The 27,919-nt window shown below is 39.5% G+C and overlaps 1 protein-coding gene across 2 annotated transcripts in view; it reads right to left on the bottom strand.

Annotated features, from left to right (window-relative positions):
• Positions 1-332: 332 nt before the first annotated feature.
• smim14 (small integral membrane protein 14) overlaps positions 333-27,919 on the bottom strand; it is a 58,000-nt gene continuing 30,413 nt past the window's right edge. For both annotated transcript variants that reach the window (XM_068036601.1, XM_068036593.1), the window contains exons 3-5: positions 11,844-11,892; positions 6,239-6,387; positions 333-4,621 (exon numbers count right to left, since the gene is read on the bottom strand). In XM_068036601.1, the coding sequence (XP_067892702.1) occupies positions 4,583-4,621; positions 6,239-6,387; positions 11,844-11,892 (237 nt within the window). In that variant the 3' untranslated portion in view covers positions 333-4,582. The remainder of the gene's footprint in view (positions 4,622-6,238; positions 6,388-11,843; positions 11,893-27,919) is intronic.

Here is a 27,919-nt window from a genome sequence, read left to right as displayed (position 1 = left end):
TTTGTTCTAGATAACATGTTACGGCTTGTTATGACATCAAGCTGTAAGTCTTTTGAATTATTTTTCAAAATTGTAATTAAAAATTATGTAGTTTGCTAAAATGTTTAACTTCCACACTTCCTGAAGTCAGAATTATCATGGTTTTATTTATATGGATAAAAAAAGCTGAAAATTAATTGGAAAGAATGAATAAATATGGCTTTTATGCAGTGTGAAGTATTAGCTTAATGGTCACTGACAGTAGTGTGATTGTGCCACAACTAATTAAATGGTTGAGTTCAAACAGTTCCTTCAGTTTCCATTCATTGTAAACCAAAAAATAACAAACTTCATAACCATATAACCATTTAATATTGAACAGAAAGTGCATAGTAGAAGCCATCTTCCCAGTAACAATTCTTTAAAGTTTTTAAAAGCCTTGAATGGCTATAATTACAGTACATTAGCAGAAATCAAGGGTCAAGCAATCATTTCATGTAAACTTTAATATGACTATGACCTTTTGGCATGTTTATAAATCTAATTTACATAATTTCAGCAATAAAAGAGCAGTGCCTCCTGTATCGTGTGATAGCAGTAAGAAGCAATATTAGTTATATTACGAACAGCCTACAACCTTTATTTTAGGGCAAGTTTCCCAAAGGTAGTATTGCCCAGTTTACTTTCTTGGATCTCTACATCTTATGTGGCTGAAGTGGGCAGTCAGCTCCCTCGTACTTGTTCTAAAACTATGTATTATGAAGAGAGTTAGAGTGGCCTGTCCTTCCAATTTTTAACCTTCCTTGTGTGATGGCACCTGGCCTGCACTTGGTTCCAGGCTCTTATAGCTACACAGAAGAAATCAAAAAATATTCTGAAAACTGGATGCATTTTTTTTTGCTTTTTACAAACAGTACACCTACTACCCTATTTGGGCAAGATGACATCGCTACCCTTCACATGTTCCCACCTAATTGCAGTCCAACATAGCTTTCCAGATGGCACACAGCATGGAGGCAGTAGGAAGAGGGTCAATCACAGATCTGAACCTTGGAATACATCAGAGGTCAGCAGGACTTGTTGAATTAACAGTGTGTTCCATTAAATTAAAAGTTGCAATAAAAACTAAACCAAAATATCAGAAACAAAATATCCTTGAGGTACAAGGGCGATATCATTCTCCATATTAAATAAAATTGGAGTTATGCTCCATTGAGTAAAATGAAAGAAACATTTGCCTCAAATTTATAGAAAATCATATTAAAATAATCTAGACATTTGTTTGATAACTGTATGCCATTTTAGTTATTGGATAAAAACCTTTATGCAAACCGGCAAAATTTAATTCTTTCCTTGGCACAAATTTAAACTGCACAATTGTGATTCAGAAGTGCCTGTGAAACAACAAATGATCATACTTCAGATTGGATTTGCTATTTGAAGAACAGCCCCTTGAAGTTTTTTTTTAAAATTCAACTCCAAATATTTATCGAAACAGGAAGTAGCATTAATTTAACATGTTCAATGGGACTGGTTGAATTCATCGGACCAAAAACAGAATTATAAATGATTAGCACACTATTTTTCTTAAACATTCTCACAAAGACCAATGGTTGTTCATTCTCATAATTTGCCTTCCATCCCTATTTTGGTAAATTATGAATCAAGTACATTAGAATTAAATAGGAGCAAACTTATACATTATAATGGAAACGGAGCATGAAATTGGACACTTTCAAGCTAGAAATCACGTGTTCAAATTCTTCAACTGAAACCATTATAATGGATTACAATTTCATATCAAAAAGTTTCCAAAATATAAATCAGTCACATTTTATTCCCAGATTTCATTCAACTGGCTAGTTTGATTTTCAACCGACAAGGTACATTTATTCTGGTAAATAATGGCTAAAGTCAGTGAATCCTCACCTCTCCCCCTTTTCCCCCCCCCCCCCCCCAATTTAAAAATCCACAAGTCACTGCACCACGGATATAATATTGGCCATACCTTAGGCAATTCATGAATTTTGCCTTTAATCCAAAATCTACTGGTTTATCAACTCAGTCACTAAATGTCAAGAAAGCAACACATGATATGTTGAATATAGTAAATGGATCTGGACTCCTGATAATATGGTCTGTGAACAAGAGATCCATGCACTATGAACTGCCACTATCGGAGGACTTTAAAAAGATGCAAGGTACCCCGCCTTGGTTACATAGCAAATACTTATTGGTTGGCAACGCAGTATTGACTGCAGGTTCTCTTACGTCAATAGTGAATGCAAATTTTCTTCAGAGGAGTTTATACTACACTTTGCCAGTGTATTTCTATTCATATCTCACCTTTCCATCTCATTCATTTAGTATGCAAAATACTGCTACAATATTGGAGAACTTTTTTTGAATAAGTTGGGTCTTCAAACATGAAACAATAATACATTTTTTCTCAAATATGGCAACGTCATATGAAGGCAGCATCATTCTACACATCAACTGAACAATGGGCGACTTCAACTATTACCATACATTTTAGTTTTTCTTCAATTTTATCCTATCTCATCAAAACTCTGCTCTATCACTGGGGACATGGTTCCACTGGTGGCAGTAATCCTTCAGTATCTTACCCAAGTGTTCATTAGCTATGTGGGGGTGCTTTTGTTGGTTATTCATCCATAGGGAGTGTCACAGCTGAGCCCAATATTATCCTCACCCAATGTCTGTATATATGAAACTCCATTAGCAACTACTGACAAAGATATAACATTTTTTCACTCACAGGGGTTATATCCAATTGTAGTACCCAACCCCCCCTCCCAACTGTTACCCTGGCTGAAATCAGTTACTGTAGCACAGACCAACGACTGAACCAGGGGCACAGGCTCGATGGGCCAAACGGCCTCCTTCTCTGCCGTAAATGACTATGACTCTGCTAATCTGTATGGCTCAGACACAAAGACTAGCTCAGAGCCATCAGTACAACTGCCTATCAGAGATGGTGATGCAGACACTTATAAAAAGTTGTCAAATTTTAAACTTGTGTATGAAGCAGTTCAATTAAAAAAAAAGCTAAGAATCACTGGAAATAGGTGAGAGCTATGATGAACTAAGGCAATGCGTAACACACATAGGAAAAGGTGGATTTATACCTCAAGTTGAAATTAAATTTGAGGAGATGTTTCATATTTTTCCTTCCCATTTCCTAGCCTTACTGGGACACCTGCACCACGTTATCTGGCAGGAATGTATGAGCGGCACTCAGATTATTGTCCCCTGATATTTCCCCCACCTTCCCCTGTGGGGAAGCCCCAGTACCCAACAACAATGAGACTTAGATAGAAAATGAGTTGAGCAAGAAACTGCAGACGTGAGTTAAGAGTATTACTGCTTCATACCATCATACCTTGGCTTCAAACAGAGACATCTACACCCCTAAAGTCAAAAGAAGTATTCTCATGTTTGCAATTATGTAAATAATGAACAAAGACACTCAATTACCTGTGTGCCTTTTAAAGCTCAACTCAAGATAGAGCTATCTTCACTGGGCAGATTTTCTTTTTAGAAAAACTTCATCCATCAGATACATGGCAACTATTTTTTTATGCAACACAATCATCACTACTCCATAAATCACTTTGAATCCAGTGTGTGTGCAGTTCACAGGTCTTGGCCAACATACAACTTCATAGTAGTGAATGTTTTTCCTTGGCAGTAGAATTGAAATAAGCCACCTTGCCTTCCAGTTGGACATCACAAATTGACAGCATGTACACAATAGTATTGGCACTGAAACTGTAGAGAAATAGGTAGTGCATCTTCATGATTGAAGGATGCCAATGTAAAATTAAAAAAGTAATTCATTTGCAATATAGATTGGCACCAGGATACAGTATACTGACCTCAGAATACCAGAACATTTAAATGAAGTATACTGATAAACTAAAAGGTGTTTGGAATGTACTGCATCTCACAGAAAAGCAACAAAATGTTCTAAAAGTCTGCAAATATAACTGTTACAAAATGTTTGAAGAATAGCTACCTTAAACAAATTATGGATAAAATTTACTGGCATTGAAAACTTAAAGGAACAACCAAGACAATGTTTTAATTCGTAACGCTCAACCCACTTCCCTACTCCTGCCCCACTACCACCTGAAAACTGGCACAAATAAAAGTTATTATAACATTAGGGAAACATACCCCAGATTTGGCTTATGCTGCTCGCATTATGTAATGATCTAGTGCCAGGTACAGTGACAGATGTGACAATGAACTTATCCCATTGTCCCTGCACAATTCAAGGAAAACATCTGCAGTGTCCTCAAGCTGGCTGAAATCAGCACTTCCATAGAACACTCATCCAGCTTTCACAGTTGTTTTTGTAAAAGGAAATGTTTTCATTAGCTTTAAACATATACATGTTTGATTTTGTTAAGTGATACAATTAACTGTTCAACTGTTAAGTACTATATAGGGAATATTGATCCATTAAGAAAATATTGGTAAATATATTAGTAAACTAAGAGTTTTGAGTGTTATTCAGGCCACAGTTATTGGTTTGGTCATTGGTTTCTTGACTGGTAATTGCAAGATATCCGCAGATCTAATCCACTGGAGGTGCAGGGGGTTCTTGCCTTGGATTCTGGAAAATAAATTGAACAGCATTACTTAGAAATCATTAGCAATATTGGTTTATTTGAAAACTTTCACAGTATATACGGTCAAGTTCAAGTGGTTTCACAAATACATGAGGAGACAGCAAGACCTTGTAATATGTGAGTAAACTAAATCACTATGATCTGTTGAGAATACTCTTTATATCTTGCCGTTAGAACAATGCAGAGTAAATAAATAGAGAACATATTGACAAGTGCTGCAAGATACCATTGTACAGTTTTGACTTTTGAAGTGACACAAATAGTTTTTCTAATATCTGATAAAGTGCAACAAATCAGGCTGTAGCAATAAGGAAGCAAAGAAACAAGACTAACTTACAGGTCATGACAATACTCAAAACAGGAGTGTAAAAAAAATGATGGATTAAAATGCACGGTAAAATGTGGCATACTATTACTGTGGTGGCCACCTGAAAGCAGCGCTGGCTAAATTTAAATATGCAAAGAAGCATCCTACGCCTGTAAAATGACCTGTCTGACCAAATTTAGGTAAAAGTGCATCGGAGCTATGACAGTTTTTTTTGTGTCTGCAATGAAGAAATACAAAGAGAAGAAAAACTTGCATGTATATAACGCCTTTCACAACCACAGCATGACCCAAAGGGCTTTATAGCTAACGAAGTACTTTTGAAGTGTAGTCACTGTTGTAATGTAGGAAACACAGCAGCCAATTTTTGCATGGCACGTTCCCACAAACAGTAATGTGATAATGTCCTGATAATCTGTTTTAGTGATGTTGATTGAGGGATAAATATGGTCCAGGACACTAGGGATAATCCCTCTTCTTTGAAATAGTGTCATAGGATCTTTTACATCCACCTGAGAAGGCTGACAGTGTCTTGATTTAACTTCTCATCAGAAAGATGGCACCTCTGACAGTCAACACCCCCTCAATACTACAATAGAGTCTCAGCCTAGACTTTTATCCTCAAATCCTGGAGTGGGACTTGAACCCACAGCCTTCTGATTCAGAGGTAACAGTGCTCCTTAAAACCTGCTTGAATGTGGAGCCAGGAACAGCAAGAGCAGGAGCAGAAATTCAATCATGATGTAATGTTCCGAATGCATCAGAGCATTAAAACTGTGGGCCACTGCCAGCCCTCACTTGCCCCCTTCCAACTGCACCCCCCCCCACCTCCACAAACTCCTGGACATGGGCCCTCAACTGACATTCCAACCGGACAATTTTTCTTCATCCCACACGTGGTGAACTGCCTCTTGGAGGCCTTTTGATGACACAAGAGAACCAATATTACATGGTCCTCTCACCCATCATTTTAGGCGCGGAGGTTGTTGCCACTGCTTGCTTCATGCCTGAAAATGAGTGCAAGCAAATTCCCAGACCTATCTTTCAAAAGAAATCTCAATCAACATATAATCATATGTAGGCCAAATTTTTTCTGTCAGATTCAGAAACATAGCCTTTGGAATAACAGACAGATACTGAAATTGGATACATCTGGGAAAATCTGATGCAGCTGTGAATTTAGGTGACTATGTGATTCGAAAGGCATGTATATTGTAACTGGGTTTATGTAGAACAAATAAAATTTATTTTGTACAAGTAACCTGGACCAACTTACATTCTGTGGCCCATGTGATTTTCCACCTGTTGGATATCCTCTCAGACTAGCAGGTCTCATCAAGAATAATACGAGGACAATGAACATCCAAGCCATCATAATCATAGACAATGTCATTCCACCGTCATTGGAAGCATTTGGTCCAGGCACTGGAAAGAAACAAATCAAATTACCATACTTCCAGATATATTGGGGGCAATTTTAAACTTAACCCACCCATTGGGTGCAAAGCTGGTTTTACACCTCAACCAATATCACTGTCTATTGAAGTCAAAGAGTAATAATATTGGGCAGCATGTAAAACCAGCATTCCACCCAATCTGGTGTGTTTCCCATCTGGTGAGTTAAGTTAAAATAACCCTGACAGTTTTTAAAGGAGATAGTGACTCTGTCGGGGCACATTGTTGTAATCAAGTAGACAGCTTCCAGGTTTTTGTTGTTTATAAAAATAATGGAGGCGTACTATAGGCAAAAGTTTACTTGCTTTATCCTTTAAGCTCCATCACATCACATGTGAAATGCATTTGTGGTTTTGTATATATATGTAGGAACAATGAGAATGTTCAGCAACCATTAGTGTATTTTATACAGATCTGGTGAAATCTGGCGACCCATTTAGCAAAATCTCCCAAGGATATTTCCCCAAATACACGTGTGTTTTCTGACCAACATATTTAACAGAATTTGTTTGGATATGTGAAAGTAAATGCCAAACTAATTAAAGGAGCAATTTCACAAACTCTCACATCTACTTATTCAATAAATAATTAGACAAAGGAATAAAAAAAAAGTAGCACTAGATTAGATTTAAAAAAAAGAAGGAAGGAAGGAAAAGAAAAGAAAAAAAAAAAGAAGGAAGGAAGGAAAAGAAAAGAAAAAAAAAAGAAGGAAGGAAGGAAAAGAAAAGAAAAAAAAAAAGGAAGGAAGGAAAAGAAGAGAAAAAAAAAGGAAGGAAGGAAAAGAAAAAAAAAAGAAGGAAGGAAGGAAAAGAAGAGAGAAAAAAAAAGAAGGAAGGAAGGAAAAGAAGAGAAAAAAAAAAGGAAGGAAGGAAAAGAAGAGAAAAAAAAAGGAAGGAAGGAAAAGAAAAGAAAAAAAAAAGAAGGAAGGAAGGAAAAGGAGAAAAAAAAAAAGGAAAAGAAAAGAAAAAAAAAAAGGAAGGAAGGAAAAGAAGAGAAAAAAAAAAGGAAAAGAAAAGAAAAAAAAAAAGGAAGGAAGGAAAAGAAGAGAAAAAAAAAAGGAAGGAAAAGGAGAAAAAAAAAGGAAAAGGAGAAAAAAAAAAAGAAGGAAGGAAGGAAAAGAAAAGAAAAAAAAAAAGAAGGAAGGAAAAGAAAAGAAAAAAAAAAAGAAGGAAGGAAAAGAAAAGAAAAAAAAAAGAAGGAAGGAAGGAAAAGAAAAGAAAAAAAAAAGAAGGAAGGAAGGAAAAGAAAAGAAAAAAAAAAGAAGGAAGGAAGGAAAAGAAAAGAAAAAAAAAAGAAGGAAGGAAGGAAAAGAAAAGAAAAAAAAAAGAAGGAAGGAAGGAAAAGAAAAGAAAAAAAAAAGAAGGAAGGAAGGAAAAGAAAAGAAAAAAAAAAGAAGGAAGGAAGGAAAAGAAAAGAAAAAAAAAAGAAGGAAGGAAGGAAAAGAAAAGAAAAAAAAAAAGAAGGAAGGAAGGAAAAGAAAAAAAAAAAGGGAAGGAAAAGAAAAGAAAAAAAAAAAGAAGGAAGGAAAAGAAAAAAAAAAGGAAAAGAAAAAAAAAAAGGAGGAAGGAAGGAAAAGAAAAGAAAAAAAAGAAGGAAGGAAAAGAAAAGAAAAAAAAAAGGAAAAGAAAGGAAAAAAAAAAGGAAGGAAAAGAAAAGAAAAAAAAAAGGAAAAGAAAAGAAAAAAAAAAAGGAAGGAAGGAAAAGAAGAGAAAAAAAAAAGGAAGGAAAAGAAGAGAAAAAAAAAGGAGGAAGGAAAAGAAAAAAAAAAGAAGGAAGGAAGGAAAAGAAGAGAAAAAAAAAAAGAAGGAAGGAAGGAAAAGAAGAGAAAAAAAAAAGAAGGAAGGAAGGAAAAGAAGAGAAAAAAAAAGGAAGGAAGGAAAAGAAAAGAAAAAAAAAAAGAAGGAAGGAAGGAAAAGGAGAAAAAAGAAAGGAAGGAAAAGAAAAGAAAAAAAAAAAGGAAGGAAGGAAAAGAAGAGAAAAAAAAAAAGGAAAAGGAGAAAAAAAAAGGAAAAGGAGAAAAAAAAAGGAAGGAAAAGAAGAGGAAAAAAAAAGGAAAAGAAGAGAAAAAAAAAGGAAGGAAAAGAAAAGAAAAAAAAAAGAAGGAAGGAAGGAAAAGAAAAGAAAAAAAAAAGAAGGAAGGAAGGAAAAGAAAAGAAAAAAAAAAAGAAGGAAGGAAGGAAAAGAAAAAAAAAAGGAAGGAAGGAAAAGAAAAGAAAAAAAAAAGAAGGAAAGAAAAGAAAAAAAAAAGAAGGAAGGAAGGAAAAGAAAAGAAAAAAAAAAGAAGGAAGGAAGGAAAAGAAAAGAAAAAAAAAAGAAGGAAGGAAGGAAAAGAAAAGAAAAAAAAAAGAAGGAAGGAAGGAAAAGAAAAGAAAAAAAAAAGAAGGAAGGAAGGAAAAGAAAAGAAAAAAAAAAGAAGGAAGGAAGGAAAAGAAAAGAAAAAAAAAAGAAGGAAGGAAGGAAAAGAAAAGAAAAAAAAAAGAAGGAAGGAAGGAAAAGAAAAGAAAAAAAAAAAAGAAGGAAGGAAGGAAAAGAAAAGAAAAAAAAAGAAGGAAGGAAAAGAAAAAAAAAAGGGAAGGAAAAGAAAAAAAAAAGGGAAGGAAAAGAAAAGAAAAAAAAAAAGAAGGAAGGAAAAGAAAAAAAAAAGGAAAAGAAAAAAAAAAAGGAGGAAGGAAGGAAAAGAAAAGAAAAAAAAGAAGGAAGGAAAAGAAAAGAAAAAAAAAAGGAAAAGAAAGGAAAAAAAAAAGGAAGGAAGGAAAAGAAAAGAAAAAAAAAAGGAAAAGAAAAAAAAAGGAAAAGAAAAGAAGAAAGAAGGAAGGAAAAGAAAAAAAAAGGAAAAGAAAAAAAAAAAAGGAAAAGAAAAAAAAAGGAAAGGAAAAAAAAGGAAAGGAAAAAAAAAAGGAAAAGAAAAGAAAGAAAGAAAAGACAAAGAAAATGAAATATATTTGAAGTGTAGTCACTAATGCAGGGAAACACAGCAGCCAGCAGTCAATATGCACACAGCAAGGTCCCACAAACAAGAATGCAAGAATGACCAGGATAAACTGTATTAGTGATGTTTGTTGAGGGATAAATGTTGGCCATGACACCAGAACTGCTCTGCCCTTCTTCAAAATAGTGCCATGAGATCTTCTCTGTCCACCCAAGGCTGACTGGGCCTTGGTTTAACATCCCATCCAAAAGCAGCACTTCCAACTCCCTCAGCACTGCACTAAAGCATTATCCTGGATCTTGTGCCCAAGTCTGTGGAATGGAACTTAAACCCACAACCTGGCTCAGAGAGAGTGTGCTACCACTGTACCATGGCTGATACCCAACCACTGTCCTCCTAACTGCTTCACAGTATAGAGATGACATTGTGTTTTCAATATAATCTGAAGATCTCTCAAATCTGCTTCACAAATATTTTCTGCTCTTAGACCTCCTTATCGGAATCAAGAATCTCCAATTCTTCCAACAATTATTGTCATTACAAACAGGCAAGAACCAAGTTGACCTCCTAATACTCATTTCAGTGAGTGTGATGCATTAATTCTGCAGTATTGCAGGCTCACTCCTTAAAACATTTAATGACCAGATTGTGCATAAGCACAGTTGGTACAGAAACTGCATTTCACACTGGGAAGCCCACTGTACACAGCACCTACAATTGCTGGCACAACTACAGGATTGCTGCTGGTATAAATCATTACAATTGCAGCAATTGCAAAATGATCATTTACAAGTGAACCAAAAGTGAAATGTGAAGAAACCCATGAAAATCGGTATTAGTACATACCTGGTATCTATTTCGCTTTGAGGAGAGAAAATAGTTGTTACAGATGAATGCACTGGAATGCAATTCCAACACCAAAGGAGATTTTGATTATTACAAAAATATGATTGGATAGTTGGCATGGGAAATGGAAAAATCTTTCATTTGTGTGATGATTAGGGGAGAGTGAATTCCAGTCACTCATTTCACGGGGAGGTGGGCAGGGTGGCCTGACTAGAAGCTAATTGGTCATGTTTTTGAAATACAAAACATTTACAACAAATCTGTAGTCAAGCATCAGACATTAATAATAGGTTTAGTTGTCATCAGTTGCCAAAAACAAAATGAGCCAATGGACAAATCAAGAAACTGCTGTTCACTCCTTAGCTACTTGAGTAATAGAAATGATCAGTTTCACAACTGCCCGATTTTTGGGGAAAATCTTCTTGATATTACCTGTCTGGACTTCAAGGAACAAACAGAAATACAACTGCTCCCCCAGGTTTGCATTAATTAATTCCCTGCCCGCCAATAAGGTATTCCAAAAAGTGCTCCAGGAGTTCTTCACAATGCAACAATTTATAAAAATTGGTGAGTAATTCAATAATTGTATGTTTCTGTCTCTGTGTTCGAAGGGAGGAATTGCCTCTTTTCCTCTCCCTCCTCCTTTAAGACACTCCTTAAAACCTCCCTCTTTGACCAAGCTTTTGCTATTTTGTTTTAACATGTTGTGAAGTGCCTTGGGACATTTTATTGTGTTAAAGTTGTTGTTGTGAAATTACCTCACTTGTTGAGGTAATTTGACTATAGTTTAGTCTAAAGATTGAAACGTGATGGACAGCCCAAGAAATTGCCAGTGCATGATAGTGTGTAAAAGAATCATTATTATTGCTGCAGCCCACTATCCCATTCACATCACACACTGATTGCAAGTTTCAATTCATAGATGTGGGTCTCTTATAGAAACTGCCTTTTTGCTATGAACCAAATAAAAGTAATTGGAAGAACAATCAAACTGCAATAGTACTCTCTTTATTTCATTAAGTTACAAATTAAAAGGCATGGTCAGTAAAAAGATAGTTTACTCCTGCATATATATTGAATCGACTGGTGGTGGGAAAGGGGCAACATCATGTTAATTCAAAAGTTCCAAAATACCAATTACTAAACTGCAGCCAGAAAAACTTTGAAATTTGCTCACATGGATTATGAAGGGCAGTATACAAAATTATGAATGAGGGGCATAGATAGGAAGAAACTTTTTCCCTTAGCGGAGGTGTCAATAACTAGGGGGCATAGATTTAAGGTAAGGGGCAGGAGATTTAGAGGGGATTTGAGGAAAAATGTTTTTATCCAGAAGGTGGTTGGAATCTGGAACACACTGCCTGGTAGAGGCAGGAACCCTCACAACATTTAAGAAGCATTTAGATGAGAACTTGAAAGACCATAGCATACAAGGCTATGGGGCCAAGTGCTGGAAAATGGGATTAGAATAGATAGGTGCTTGATGGCCGGCACGGACATGATGGGCTGAAGGGCCTGTTTCTGTGCTGTATAACTCTGACTAATAACTGAACGTCCATGACCTTTTATACCTGCAACCAAAATTTGGTTTATGCATACCAGTATTTCACAAAATTACTGATCTATCAATTTAAACTAAAGCAGAACTTACATTCTTGTAGACACTCATTGTCTGTGCAGTAAGATTGTGACTGTCGCAGCTGGAATAGAAGAGAAAGGAAAAAAAGGGTCATATTTTGTAAAACAGAGCAAATTATTTTGAAGAAATTTTAATAACTTGATTATTGACTCTCCTTTCTATTGCAGAGAGGTCTTGTACTGAGTAACTTTTTGTAACCATCTCCAAAAACAAATCATAGTTCAATATGATGCTTCCTATAATTGGAACAAGTGTTCCTGCAATTTCACAATCTCATCAGATGTCTTTTGGAGATACTTTTCTCCAACAGGACTTCGTGGGGGTAGTGGGGGGAAAGAAAACAGACACTACATGTGCACATGTGCTAGTCAAGTTGCACCATCAACCCGGTTCCCCAAAAATCCACACTGGTGAAGTCATGGACATCGAGTCATTTAGGGCACAGGAGGCTGCCATTCGGCCCATCGAGCCTATGCCTGCTCTCCACAGAGCTATCCAGTCAGTCTCAGTCCCCAGCTTGATCCATATAGCCCTGCAAGTCTCTCAGGTGGCCATCCAACTTCCTCTTGAAGTCATTGATTGCCTTTGCTTCCACCAGCCTTGTGGGCAGCAAGTTCCAGGTCATTACCACTTGCTGCATAAAAACGTGCTTCCTCATACTCCCCTGCATATTTTGCCCAAAACTTTCAATCTGTGCCCCCTAGTCCTTGTACCATTTGTTACTGGGAACAGCTTTTCCTTGTCTAACTTATCTAAACCTGTCATAATCTTGTACACTTCTATTAAATCTCCCATCAATCTCCTTTGTTCTAAGGAGAACAAACACAGCTTTTCGAATCTAACCTTGTAACTAAAATTCCTCATTCCTGGAACCATTCTGGTAAATCTCCTCTGCACCCTCTCAAGGACCCACACATCCTTCCTGAAGTGTGGTGACCAGAACTGGACGCAATACTCCAGTTGGGGCCTAACCAGAGCTTTATAAAGGGTCATCATAACTTCCCTGCTTTTGTACTCAATGCCTCTATTTATGAATCCCAAGATCCAAATGCATTACTAACCATGTTGAGATTCTAAACTGTATTCCAAGATCCAAGTCATTTGTATATAGCAAAAAAGGGAGTGGTCCTAACACTGACCCTTGGGGAACACCACTGTCTACCAATCTCCAGTCTGAAAAGCAACCATTACTATGACTCACTGTTTTCTGTCCTTAAGTCAATTTTTTATCCAATTGGATTGTGACCCTCCTATTCCATGAGTTTCAATTTTGTTAACCAGCCTTTTATGTGGTAACTTATCAAATGCTTTCTTAAATTCCATATAAACAACATCTACAGCATTCCCTTCATCAACCTTCTCTGTTACTTAATCAAAAAATTCAATTAGATTGGTCAAGCATGATCTGTCCTGTACAAATCCATGTTAGCCATCCTTAATTAACTCGAATCTCTCTAAGCATCTTGTTGATATTTTCCGTGATTACGTTTTCTAAAACCTTACCCACCACTGACGTTAAACTAAATGGCCTGTAGTTGCTAGGACTGCCCTTATACCCTTTCTTGAATAAGGTTGTCACATTTGCCACTCTCCAATCCTCTGGCACCTCCCCATATCCAGGGAAGATTGGAAGATTATGGCAAGCCCTTCCACTATCTCCATCGCCACTTCCTTTAGCAACCTGGAATGCAAGCCATTCGGACCAGGTGACCTATCTATCCTAAGCATAGTCAGCCTTTTTAGTACCTCTCCCCTCTCAATTTTTATCCTATCCATTGTCTCTACTCTCTCTGCCTCTACTGATATTTTGTCAGCCTTCATTTCCTTGGTGAACACTGATACAAAGAACTCATAAGTATATTAGTCTTGCCCTATGCCTCGAAGCATATATTACCTTCTCTATCTGTAATAGGCCCCACTCCTCCTCTTACTACCTGCTTACTATTTACATGCCAGATGATCTTAAGGTTCCCCTTTATGTTGACTGCCATTCTATTTTCATATTCTCTCTTTGCCAGTCTTATTTCCTCTTCACCTCCCCTCTCAACTTATTGTATTTTGCCTAGTTCTCACTTGATGAGTTCACCTGATATGCATCATACACCCTCTTTTTTTTGTTTCAACATCTCTATCTCCCTCATCAAACCAGGAGCTCTGTTCTTGGTTCCCCTACCTTTCACCCTTGTTGGACTGCTCTTAATAGATTGAAAAGTTGAAAAAAGTGACATCTCTGGTATTAACACCATTTTTGGGAACATTGGTAGCAACAGCGAGACATAATTAAGTCTGAGAAAATCCCCACCCATAAAAAATGAATACAAGAAGCCCATTTCTCAATGCCCTTCTCCTGCAAAAGAAATTTGAGCTAGTGTAAACGGCAGGTAAAATCAAATAAGTGCTCAATTCAGTCCCATGCGTTCCTTATTGGCTGCTTATGCTCACATTATTGCAGAGTGATATATTGCAAATGCAGGTCAAAAAGCATGGAGATCAACACAACTGCTCTCATCTGTATCAAAAAGGCAGAGATCTACCGAAGATGGTGAATTTACATGACTTGGATCTAGTCTAACACTTAGTGCTGACGGAACCCAGATTCTGCTAAGTGTCATTACATAAACCAATGCCATCATTATGCTTACTTATCACTGACCCATACAGATCAGGGAGGTCTGAGATGAGCTGTGCTTAGATAGCTGTGGTCAGACAGATCAGCAGTTCTGGTGCTAAAAGTGGCATCAATGCCCGTGGATTAGGAGGGGGAAATTAATCAGAATTCTCACTCCCGATTACTATCCATCAACTCTGAATTGAAAGAAAAGTGTATGGATGTTGGGCTGTGATGCTTGCAGACTCGATTGATATTGTTTAACCTCATAAGAAGGGCCACATAGACAAGGTATCAAAGGGCAAGCAATGCCTATAGAACCATACCCCAGTAAGACTCGGGACCTTCAGAACGGTGCAGTGGCGCAGTGGTTAGCACCGCAGCCTCACAGCTCCAGGGACCTGGGTTCGATTCCGGGTACTGCCTGTGTGGAGTTTGCAAGTTCTCCCTGTGTCTGCGTGGGTTTTCTCCGGGTGCTCCGGTTTCCTCCCACAAGCCAAAAGACTTGCAGGTTGATAGGTAAATTGGCCATTATAAATTGTCACTAGTATAGGTAGGTGGTAGGGAAATATAGGGACAGGTGGGGAAGTTTGGTAGGAATATGGGATTAGTGTAGGATTGGTATAAATGGGTGGTTGATGTTCGGCACAGACTCGGTGGGCCGAAGGGCCTGTTTCAGTGCTGTATCTCTAATCTAAACAGGAGAGAAATTATTGAGGGGAAAGATTAACTTGAGGCGTATTGCTCAGGATAGCAGGGACAGTGGTGAGTGCACAGTGATACTTCTTACACAAAGAATATTTTTGGTCACTCTTCTTTCTTTGTATATTTCCCTTAGGGGCATCATCTGCAGACATGGGATCACTTTCAACATGTATGCCAATGGCACTCTTGGCTACCTCCCTGACTCCTAAACAGCCTAAGTGCTGTCAAACTGCTTGTCCAACATCCAGTCTTGGGTGGGTTGCAACTTAATATTAGGAAGACAGAAATCATCATTTCGTCACATGACACAAGCTCTGTTCCCTTGCCAGCGATTCCTTGCCCACTCTCCCACCAAGTCGCCCTCTCAAGCACAGCCAGATTAGTTGCAACTGCAGCATCCTGTTCAACCCCAATCTTAGTTTCAGATTCCATATCCTCTCCACCGTGAAGAGTGCCTAGTTCCATAACATTTCCTGCCTCTGCCCCTTCAGTTTTCACACATGCCTGTCACCTCCAGACTTGATGATTCCAATACTCTCCTTGCTGACCTCCCTTCCCCCACACTCCAAAGATTCAAACTTGTGCAAAACTCTATTGTGTATATCCTGTTCTGTTGGAAGTTCCATTCAAACATTGCCCCTGTCCTCGCTGACTTACATTGCTTCCTCATCTCCCAATCTGTTAAATTTAAAATAAGCTCTAAATTCTTCCATGACCTATCACTGAAGCTTCCTCTAACAGCACATTGGCCGACCTCAAAATCCTGCCCCACCAATGGCATCCAGAAAGCAATTAGATGAATGACTGATGAATTGACTGATGGGACTGGTTCCAAATGAGCCTATAGTGGTGCCTGTAATTTACTTAGTGGGTGGGTAAGGTTACAGCATATTTGGATAGATACGTCTCAGCACTCCTACATTTCTAGACATATTGCTGAAAAAAAAAAGACATGCTGTCGAAGCTTTTTGTCTTGCACTCATCAGGACATACACAAAAATGCCAAATTTCTAAGAGTGTTACGATCAGGTGGGGGAGGGGAGTGGGGGGGGGGGAGGGGGGGTGGTCAAAGGGCTCCCCTCTTTGCCCTCTCCTTGTTTGACCACAATATGTTTATTTCTGTTTTGAAGTGGGTATACTTGCCAATTCAGTAAGTGTTTAACTATTTGCAGGCAATGATCATAAAAAGAACCACTCAGACAGGTTTTCTTGAGTTTAACAAAGAAAGAGGTTAGCGTTATTGTACTTAAACCGATCCAAACAAAATAAACTATGTTCCAACTTACTCTCACACGCACACACAAATAGATTACAGAGTGGGGGAGGATAGATTGGTCGGATTAGGGTTTGGAGTAATAAAAAGTGGTATACAGTCTGTAGAAGTTGGTGACTCGGCTGGCTTCAGGCTGAATTTGGTCTTCCTGAGGCTTCTGGTTTTCAGATGTGGACAGCTTATTCGGTGGTTCTCTTGGAAACAGTGATGCAGATGATTTCCTTTGTGGGGTCTCTGTCTACACCAGTGATAGGCCTAGGTGGTTACAGCCTGCAGGCAGGAGAGAGAGAGAGAGGAAGGACCCCACTTGGGTCTTCTTTCATCAGTCTCTAGCTGCTTGTCTGGCTGCTGCAGAAAAAACACCAGCTTAAGCACACAAGATGGTGGGCCTGCCACATGACCATCACCCAGTGATTCAACAAGATGGTTACCAGTGTGTATTCCCTCTTGCAACGTAATCAGTTCATATTTCTCTCAACCAGGGTCCCATTGTTCAAATGATTAGGTTTCAGTGGTTCGTCTCCACCAATTTAATGTTCAAGTGATAGCCTTAATGTCATGGGAACAGGATAGGTAGTTCACTCAGATTCCCCAGGTCATTGTTCTTGCTGGGACTGGACAGACAACTTATCTCCACTTCGATACATTGGAATGTGAAGTATAGGTTGCAAATTGGGGTGGCAATGCTAGCTGCTAGTAGAGTCACCTTTTACCTGTTTCTTTTTCTTTTAAGTTTAATTCAGGTTTCCAGCCAGTGGATTAAAAGAATCATTTTTTTTAATTTAATTTAATGATACAGCACTGAAACAGGCCCTTCGGCCCACCGAGTCTGTGCCGACCATCAACCACCCATTTATACTAATCCTACATTCCCACCACATCTCCTCAATTCCCCTACCACCTACCTATGCTAGGGGCAATTTATAATGGCCAATTTACCTATCAACCTGCAAGTCTTTGGCTGTGGGAGGAAACCGGAGCACCAGGCGAAAACCCACGCAGTCACGGAGAACTTGCAAACTCCGCACAGGCAGTACCCAGAATTGAACCCGGGTCGCTGGAGCTGTGAGGCTGCGGTGCTAACCACTGCGCCACCCTAACCACTGCACCGCCCTTGGGGTGATGCAATGTTTTGTCCAAAACAAGCAGTTGTCATCTTTTATAGTATACCTGTGCACGCTTTCATGACAGGAGCAACAATTTATACTGCACGAAAAAAGGGTGCTGATTGGTTGACAAGCAGAGTCTGGTTCTTTGAGACATTGTCAGGGAACTATGATCTCCCACACTTTTGTTTAATTAAAACAAAGGCACAAAGCCTGGACATGTTCCTTTTGCTTGCAGAGGACAGGTACATGTTTATGAATATATGCAACTTCTAGCAAGCATAAGTGACCCACATTGTGAGCTTAACTAATAATCTTAAATTGGTTGTTAGTTTAATTCTTAGCACACTCAGGATTGTTCAGCAAGTGCTGTCCAAACACGGAATCAAATCTAATGTTAGACATTGTGTTCTGAGTTTTGCAAATACTTGGGAAATAGGAAAGTGGTAATTTTGGCCATAATGAGTTAAATCTTTTCAATAAAATTAACGAAAATAAAATTAAAGTTTGCAAGGCTGTGTTTTTATAAAAGGAAAAATACTACAACTTTCAGTATAAGGCCATTATGAAGTCCTTTTGTAAAAGATTACTAAAATGCGATGTTTGTGGTATGATGCATCCTAAAGCGGCTGATGCTTAATCTATAGCTCTGCTGGTGAAAGTGCTAACCATTACAACTGTAGTTTTAAGCAGATACGTACCTACAAGGTATACTATAAAAGATGACAACTGCTCGTTTTGGACAAAACATTGCATCACCCCAAGTATAATGTTTGTGAGTTCCTCACCATGTACTTCACCAGTTAGTTTAATGTCAGTTAAATGCCTTAGAATCCATAATTTGAGGTAAAATTAGTGACCATTATTAATACATTGGTTAATCAAGCACAAAAGAGGATCTGTTAAAAGCATGGTTGAGAATTTTTTTGACCATTTTTCCACAGGAAGGATTTGGGGAAAAAAATTAAGTTGTGGGATTTAAAAACACTTTTGACTAGTTTAAAAAGGAAGGCCACAGGCTCCATGTATTTGCTAAATATGTATTAAATCCAGACAACATTGCTACCTATGAAAATCAGAAACAGTAGGGAAGGCATTATCCTGTTGGCCAGGGGCTGCAAGAAGTACAGAATCTGTTACAAACTGCTGGATTGTTTGTGAACTATAGTAACCTGGAGCTCAGACACTGGCCTGTGCTGGTAAAAACCAGTTTGAACTAATTAATTTATGTGACAAGACAAAGGAGAGATCACAGGAAAAGAGCCTTATTTGGACACGGTATGATGCTGGGGTCTTTGGGCCTGGGCCAGTAAGGAGAAGAGATGAACGAGGTGAGCAGGCTTAAACCAACCGGAAAGAGGCAGCATAGTTTTGAAGAGATAGAGAAAGAGAATAAGAATAGAGAATCTCAGGCAGAGAGCCAGCGAAAAACTCCGGAGACCAACCATCGTGGAAGTGGAAAACCCTGCGTGAGCAACGCGGCGACGACGTAAAAGAGAGAGAACGGAACGCCTGGTCGGCGTCAGCTCTCCCCTTTTTCGGGTATTATCCTTTGTTTTCTGTGACTAGGTCAGGGAAAGGTCAGAGGAACCTAGTGGGTGTGCTTATTGATTCTAGCTAGCTTTGTTATTAACTGTATAACCCAGTTTGAGTTGCATGCTTTTGTTTAACCAAGTGTATAAGCCTTATTCTTACATTGTACAACAACGTGAATAAAGTAAATTGATAGTTAAAGAAAGGACTGAGTTTCCTCCTCTTTGTACTAAGCCAATAACTGTAGCCAGTGGATTAGGTGGAGGGTGACTCTCCTGTAACCAGATATCCCAAACACCCAGCCTGAGCCTGAATTAAGAGGACTTAGTCCCACGTGACGGCCAGGATTAAGTGGGTGAAGGGAATAAAAGGGGCCAAGGGGGAGTTGACTCCGCGCCATGGTTTACAATCCCATCCCAGAACTCCCAACACTATAGGGGTGGGAAATAGAGTATCCCTTCCTGTTCAGTCTTAACTAAAGCTAGTTTTAAAAGCAGACAGCACAATAGTAGGCTTGACTAACTGTTCTTCTTGTAGTACAAGAGTCTGAAAGGGTTAATGTTTGGGACAGTAAGAGTAACACCTCCCACTGTGATGAAGAGATCACATGGGTAATAGGCTTGGGAGAAGCAAGAAGCATCGTGAGTAGCAGAAGCTAGATAGGCTTAAGGAAAGTGTATATGGTCCATGTAAATATAATAAATGGATTACTGTTTAGATTTACAATGACTCAGATCTCTGTAAACCAAGCTCAACCTAGCATCTAAAGTGATAGCAACAACATACAACATGCTGGCAGCGGTGAACACCAGAAGATTTTGAGAAGCCCAACCTGGTACAGTAGTGCCAAAAGACTGCAGATCTTGTGGAGAGGCTGCGAAGAGCTCCAGAGCTGCCCGTAGATGACGAAAAAACAAACAAACAGTCGGTCACACAGGCATTCAGGCTGCACTACAGAAGGGTGGTGGTCTGAGAGAAAACTACGGAACCGAGCAACAGTCGGGGACTGGGTGAGAAACCTCTAGGAAAGGGTAGAAATATTGTCTAATGGCACACTGGGCAGGCATAAAAAGGGAAAAGCTGAATCCTCACAAAAGGGCGGATCCAAAGTTGACAGCCATTACTCGAGGAGACCGCGAGGGTGAAGCATGGGAAACCTCCGCAAAGTGCAGGAACACTTCTATTGAGAAAACAAAAATTTATAAAAGAAAACAACCTACAGAGTTTAGGAAGGATATGGATCCAAAACATATGATGCCAGAAAGGTTTGACAATTTGGAAGGACCTAACCAGATTCAGAATTTTAAGATACAGAATAGCTTCCCAGCTGCACAGCAATTCTGAAACTAAACACTTTGCTGTGCTCAATAGGTGCAATAGCTGATGATATGATTGCAAGGCAGGGCATCAATGAGGTTTCTGGTAAGTTTGATGACGTTTTACAAGCCTTTGATGAGTATTTTAACCTAAGAAGCAATAAGATCTTAGAAAGGGCCAAGTTTAATAGAAGGATCCGGAAACTGGGTGAATCAGTAGATGCTTTCATTAATGACTTGTACAGACTGACTGAAGGATGAGAGCATGGAGACCTGAAGACAGAATTGATAAGAGACCGCATCGTTGTGAGTATTGCGGATGAATCTTTTATCAGATTTATTACAGTCTAAAGAAGACCACCTCACACTGCAGAAGGGGATACAAATGGTCAGACAAGCAGAGGCCTGGAAGCAGAACAGAATAATCCTGAGAGGGGAAAGAGAAACCTTGGGTCAGGAAAACTCCGACGACCGGACAGTTCTTGAAGCCCAGGACAGAAAGACAGTTTCCAGACAAGAAGGTACACTCTGGAGGGATAGTGCAAGATGCCATGAAACCCTGCCAGCGCTGTGACACGAAAAAGACCCACTGGCACAACCAGTGTCCTGCAAATAAAGCAGAATGCTTTAACTGTAAGAAGATTGGCACAATTTTCCAAAATGGCCTAAGCAAGACCTCTACTTTCAAAGATTCCAAAAAGTCTTCATGCAAAGAGCTGTCAATGAAATGGAACAAGCTCCATTGAAAGATAAATCAGGAAATTTCCTTCGGGAGATCAATGATCCCAATCATGCATTCTGGACACCAGATATTTATGTCAACCGACGTATTACCAATTTTAAATTAGACACTGGAGCAAGTGTCACAGTTTTGTCAGAGAACGAACCATGGTTATCAACACATTGCTTGCAACTCAGTCCAGGCGAGATTGAACTGAAAAATCAAGGGAAAGCTACAGGCAATACTCCAGTACAAGGGAAAGCAGATATTGGAAACACTATGTTCTGCAGAATCAAGAATGTTCTCTTTTGAGCAGAAGAGCACGTTTAGATTTTCATCTAATCAAAAAAGTGGATGAAATCAAGCAACTTTCAAACAGACTTTCCAAAACTATATTCGGGTCTAGGAAGACTCAAGACCAAATACAGCGTTACATTGAGAAGGTGCTAAACCGATATGTATCTTTACGCCTAGGAAGATACCACACGCATTGATGAAGCAAGTCCAAATTCAGCTAGAAGAGATGACCAGGATGGGAGTCATTTCTCCTGTTGCAAAACCAACAGAGTGGTGTTCGGGAATGGTCCCAGTTCCTAACCAAACGGTACTCTTCGCATTTGTGTCGATCTAACTCAGCTCAGCAAGGCTATCGCAAGGGAAAATCATCCAATGTCCTCAGTAGACAAAAGCTTGGCAAAGTTATCCAAGAGTATTACATTCACAAAACTCAACATGAATAGCGGCTTTTGGCAAGTTCCATTAGATAAGAAGTCAAGATTACTGACAAACTTCATCACTCTGCTTGGAAGATTTTGTTTTAATCATTTACCATTCAGTATAACATCTGTACCTGAAATATTCCAAGGGACTATGTTAAATATTCTACAGGGCCTTAAAAGGAGTAATATGCCATATGAATGACATCTTAGTCCATGGTGAATCCGTTGAAGAACATGACCTGAGAATTTGATAGGTTTTGAATCATTTACAAGAAGGTGGCCTGACACTTAATGAAAAATGTGAATTCTTAGACACGTCTATTCGTTTCTTAGGACACAGTGTTAGTAGCAAGGGCATAACGGCATACCCGCAAAAGACAACAGCCATTAGTGAACTCCCAATTCCTACTTCTGTCCAAGATCTTCAACAATTCCTTGGAATGGTTAATCAGTTGGCAAAATTTTTCCCAATCTAGCTCAAGTTACTGATCCCTTAAGGCAACTATTAAGGAAAGATCAAGCATAGTGTTGGAACGCATAGCGAGATCAGGCATTTTGAAGGACGAAGGAAATGCTGATTTTGCCAGATATCCTAGCACATTATAATCCTTCACTACCAATCACAATTGCAGCAGACGCCTCATCTATAGGGCTAGGGGCAGTGCTTTTTCAAGAACAGCCAGATGGATGTAGAAGACTGCTCTATTATGTATCTCAAGCATTGTCTGAGACTGAGACAAGGTACGCTGTCATAGAGAAAGAAACTCTTGCAGTCAAGTGGGCTTGTGAAAAGTTCTCAGATTATATTATTGGCTTAAAAGTTGTCATGGAGACAAACCACAAATCCTTAGTTTCCTTACTGGATGAAAAGGAACTTGCTAGAATGCCTCCAAGAATTCAGAGATTCTGGTTGAGGCTAATGAGATTCACATGCGAAACAGTGTATGTACAAGAAAAACTGCAAACGTCCATAGATGCTTTATCTAAAGCTACTGCTGACCGTCCCACACAACAGGATGTTAACTTCATTGATGAGATTGAGTTGTACTCACAGTACACCACAATTGCAATGGCCGGCAAGTTCACAAAAGCTCCAAGAAATTAGTCATGCTCAGAAGCGAGATGAGGAACTCATCCAAATACGCCAATATTGCACAAGAGGTTGGCCCCAGTGGTACAGTGATGAAAATTTTCAAGTTCAGGAAGCACCTCACTATTGCAGATGATTTGCTAGTGTATAATGACGGGCTGGTGATTCCAGTCTCACTCCAGACAGATATCTTCGAAAGAAAACTTCAGGGTCACATGGGTATCAGAAAATGTAGAGCACGTGCTCAGTCGTCCATCTGGTGGCCAGGGATATCCAGAGATATTGAACAAATGATCTCTAATTGCCAGGTATGCGAAAGACTAGTTAGCAGCAAGGGTAAACAAGTGAAAGATGTAATTTAATGTGGTTAAGTATAACATAAAACATTGCAGGTAAAGACATCAAGGGATATGGAGCAATGGCAGATAAAAGGAGTTGATGCACAAATCTGCCATGATCTAACTGAATGGTGGAACAGACTCAAGGGGCTGAATAGTCTACTCCTGTTTCCATGTTACTATGTGGGGACAAGTAAGAAAGGCAGGTGAAGGATGTGGATGAAGTGACATTTAAGGGGTTCAAATATACAATTATGTTAAAGTGAGAGTGCAAGCAGACAAAGCCATGATAAAGGCCGACAGCATTTTCATGGGCTTTATAAATAGGTTGCATATGGGGCAAGTTGAAAGAAGTAATAAATTTAGTAAGGATACATTTGTACAGGACATTAGTTAGACCAGTTAGTACACACAATTATAGAAAGGACATTGTAGTCTGGGACAGCGTTCTACATAAGATTCACAAGAATGATGCCAGGGATGGGAAATTACAGCTATAAAGAAAAGACTTGAGATTCTCGAACTATTTCCACAGAGTAGAGAGGCCAAAGAGGATATTTAATAAAGACTTTTAAAATCCTGAAGAGTTTTGATAGTCTTACTCTATTCACTCCAGTACCTTTGGTTGGCGAGTCAGTAATAACAAGTCATCAATTTAATGACAACACTAAGGGATTGCGAATAGAGCTGTTGGGAGCACAAAATGCTTTGCCACAGGAAGTGGTTAAGGCACAGACTACTGCATCTTGTAGGGAATATTGGACAAATGTTTGAAGCAGAGGAAAGTACAAGTTTTGCAAGAGAACGAGGAAGTGGGATTAGCTTTAGCCAAGAGCCAGCATAGACATGATGTACTAAAATGGTATTTTTCTACACTGTTTCATGTTCTGATAGAACTGCAGAATGTAAGAACAGAATATGTCTGGACCTTTAAGTCACGTCATCTCAGATTTATTGTAACCTGTCCTTTATCTGTACTATCTAGCTCGCTTGTTGTATTTTGAGATTGTGTTAAACATGATTTCTGCTTAGGTCAACCATCAATAAACTGGACTATATATTTTGGATCTTAAAAGTGCTCCATTATTAGCTACATGGCATAGAAAGAGTAAATTCCCATTAATATTGTGAAAGCATTCCTGTAAAATGTTCCATGAGCTTTGTCCCACCATCATGTGGCCACTGTTCTCTCATGTTTGTGGCAATATAAACTCATTATTATGCACCAACAACTTTCTTGCCTGTTTAGTCAGCTCACCCTGACAGGTCACCAGCTTTTGGTCATCAAGAAAAGGCAGTGGGGGGAGGTGACAGAAAAAAAAAGTCATTGTGTGCAATGTATTGTCAGACGATCAATTTACATATTCTTTGTTGTATTGTTACAACCAAGGCAGGAATAATGCACTGTTATTTCAGTCTCACTACTCTACAGGTCACAGCATATCAAGATAGTTTCCCACCTACCAAAGAATAGCCAAAATTAGACACTATTTGTCCCCCAGAATAAAGCACACCAAACCAGGTTTCTTTAAACAACAACATCATTAACTGTACAGTAAAAAAGAAATGTCATAAACAACAATGAGATAAATTTATATGTGAAAAGATTTTTAAAACTCCTTATTCTTCCTAGCCCACATGCGCACACACACATACATTCAAAAACTGGTTAACCGGGGAAAAAGGATTTTTTTTGGTTTACAGCTGTTTCTTAGGAATTATAAGGGAAAAATAAAATGATTGAGTTTATCACATTCCGGTAGGATGTTTTCGGTACAGTGAGGCATCCCAGAGTCAAATAGTCAGATGCCTCTCAAAGTCTCTCCAGGCAAGATTGATGAATAGTGTGTGATGGGTAGGCATTCAAGGCAATTTGTCTACAGCAGGTGTCACACAGGTCTTTCAGCAAGGGTGCAGCAACCAGTCTGCTCAGGACTCACAGAAACAACACAGCAGTGGAGCTTTCTGCAGGTTCCAGGGTTTCCAAAACAGAGAAAGCAAAAGTAACCACACTGGATTGCAGGAATTCTTTAGAGACAGTAGGCAATAGAAATCTGCCACCTTTCAAATGCAGGATTTCTTTTCAAGAGATGCAGGCTTCCTTTACAGAGAGAGGTCTTTTCTCTGGTCTCCAGGCAGGTCACAGCCAGATTTAAACTGCCTGCTACTTGTTCAGCTCAGTGGTCTTTTCACAATCTAGTCACATGAGAGTCATAAATCTTGACCTGTCATTCCCCTGCTGAGTTGTTTGGAAACAGGTGCCTTGCAGGCTGTGTATTTCACTCCGTTCAAACCCATCAAGTTTCAGCAATCAATGTCCAGAGAGAAAAATCCTCTCAGTTTTTAAATATGCACACAGAATTCGAAGCTTTCACTACAAAAACAAAACTCGTTTAACATTATCGAAAAGCGAACAACCTAGCCTGCATCCCCAAACATGGCCAATATTGCTTCTATTGCAATTACTTTATCCCTTTCGATTGCATGGAGAGATGGATGGAATGTGGGAACAGGAGTAGGCCTTTCACCTCCCTGTTCTGGCATTCAATGAGCTTATGGCTGATCTGTATCACAACTCCATCCACCAACCTTGGCTTTGTATCCCTTAACATACTTGATTAGCAAAAGTTTAGTGATCTTGGATTTAGAATTATTAATTGAGCTAGCATCTACTCCTTTTTGTGGGAAAAAGTTCCACACCAGTACACCCTTTGTGCGAAGAACTGTTTTCTAATGTCTCTCCTGAATGTCCTGGCTCTGATAATAAGGTTATGTCCCCTTGTCCTACAATCTCCCAACAGCAGAAGTTTCTCTAACCAAACTATCAATTCCTTTCACAGTCCTAAAAACCTCAAATGAAATTCTAGGGAATAAAAAGCTTAGTTTATGTAATCTCTTAATTTCCTAGTTTCTCTTCCTAACCTTTCTTAAATAATGGAGTTACCTTTGCAATTTAAGGGATAATTCCTGAATTGTGGGCTTTGAAAGATTATGGCATGGAGCACTGGCAACATTCTGGTTAATCTGCACTGCAAGGTCAATATATTCTTTCCAGGATGCAGTGTCCAAAACTGTACACAGTACTCCAGATGTGGTCTAACTAGGGCTTTGTATAGCTGTAGCAAAATCTTCTCTTTATAATCTATCCCTACTACATACAAAACATACGAATTATGAGCAGTAGGCCATTCGGCCCCTCGAGCCTGCTCCACCATTTGATAAGATCATGGCTGATCTGATTGCAGCCTCAACTCTACTTTCCTGTCTATCTGCTATAACCTTTGACCGACTGGTCAATCAAGAATCGATCTAACTCAGCCTTAAAAATATTCAATGAGCCAGCCTTCACTGCTCTCTGAGGAAGAGTATTCCACAGACTAACACACAGAAAAAAATTCTCCTCATCTCGGTCTTAAATGGAAGACCCCTAATTTTTAAAACTGTGACCCTAGTTCTAGTCTCTCCCATAAACAGATGAACAGATCTAGCAATGCAAAACTGGGCATCCACGAGGCACTGTGGGCCAGCAGCAGCAGCAGAAGCAGAATTGTACTTAACCACAATCTGTAACCTCATGGCCTGGCATATCCCCCACTCTACCATTACCATCAAGCCAGGAGACCAACCCTGGTTCAAAGAAGAGTGCAGGAGGGCATGCCAGGAGCAGCACCAGGCATATCTCAAAATGAGGTGCCAACCTGGTGAAGCTACAACACAGGACTGTCTGCGTGCCAAACTGCGTAAGCAGCATGCGATAGAGCTAAGCGATCCCATAACCAACGGATCAGTTCTAAGCTCTGCAGTCCTGCTACATCCAGCCATGAATGGTGGTGGACAATTAAACAACTAACTGGAGGAGGTGGCTCCACAAATATCCCCATCCTCAATGATGGGGGAGCCAAGCACTTCAGTGCAAAAGATAAGGCTGAAGCATTTGCAACAATCTTCAGCCAGAAGTGCCGAGTTGATGATCCATCTCGGCCTCCTCCTGAAGTCCCCAGCATCACAGATGCCAGACTTCAGCCAATTCGATTCACTCCGCGTGATATCAAGAAACGACTGAAGGCACTGGATACAGCAAAGGCTATGGGCCCTGACAATATTCCGGCAATAGTACTGAAGACCTATGCTCCAGAACTTGCCGCACCCCAAGCCAAACTGTTCCAGTACAGCTACAACACTGGCACCTACCCTGCAATGTGGAAAATTGCCCAGGTATGTCCTGTACACAAAAAGCAGGACAAGTCCAACCCGGCCAATTACCGCCCCATCAGCCTACTCTCAATCATCAGTAAAGTGATGGAAGGTGGCATCAACAGTGCCATCAAGCAGCACTTGCTTAGCAATAACCTGCTCAGTGACGCTCAGTTTGGGTTCCGCCAGGGCCACTCAGCTCCTGACCTCATTACAGCCTTGGTTCAAACATGGACAAAAGAGCGGAACTCAAGAGGTGAGGTGAGAGTGACTGCCCTTGACATCAAGGCAGCATTTGAACAAGTATGGCATCAAGGAGCCCTAGCAAAACTGAGGTCAATGGGAATCGGGGAAAACCCTCCGCTGGCTGGAGTCATACCTAGCGCAAAGGAAGGTGGTTGTGGTTGTTGGAGGTCAATCATCTCAGCTCCAGGACATCACTGCAGGAGTTCCTCAGGTTAGTGTCCTAGGGGGCGGCACAGTGG

Source organism: Heterodontus francisci, chromosome 1, assembly GCF_036365525.1.
Source record: "Heterodontus francisci isolate sHetFra1 chromosome 1, sHetFra1.hap1, whole genome shotgun sequence".
NCBI classification, from domain to species: Eukaryota; Metazoa; Chordata; class Chondrichthyes; order Heterodontiformes; family Heterodontidae; genus Heterodontus; species Heterodontus francisci.
This window is presented reverse-complemented; position numbering and strand designations above follow the sequence as displayed.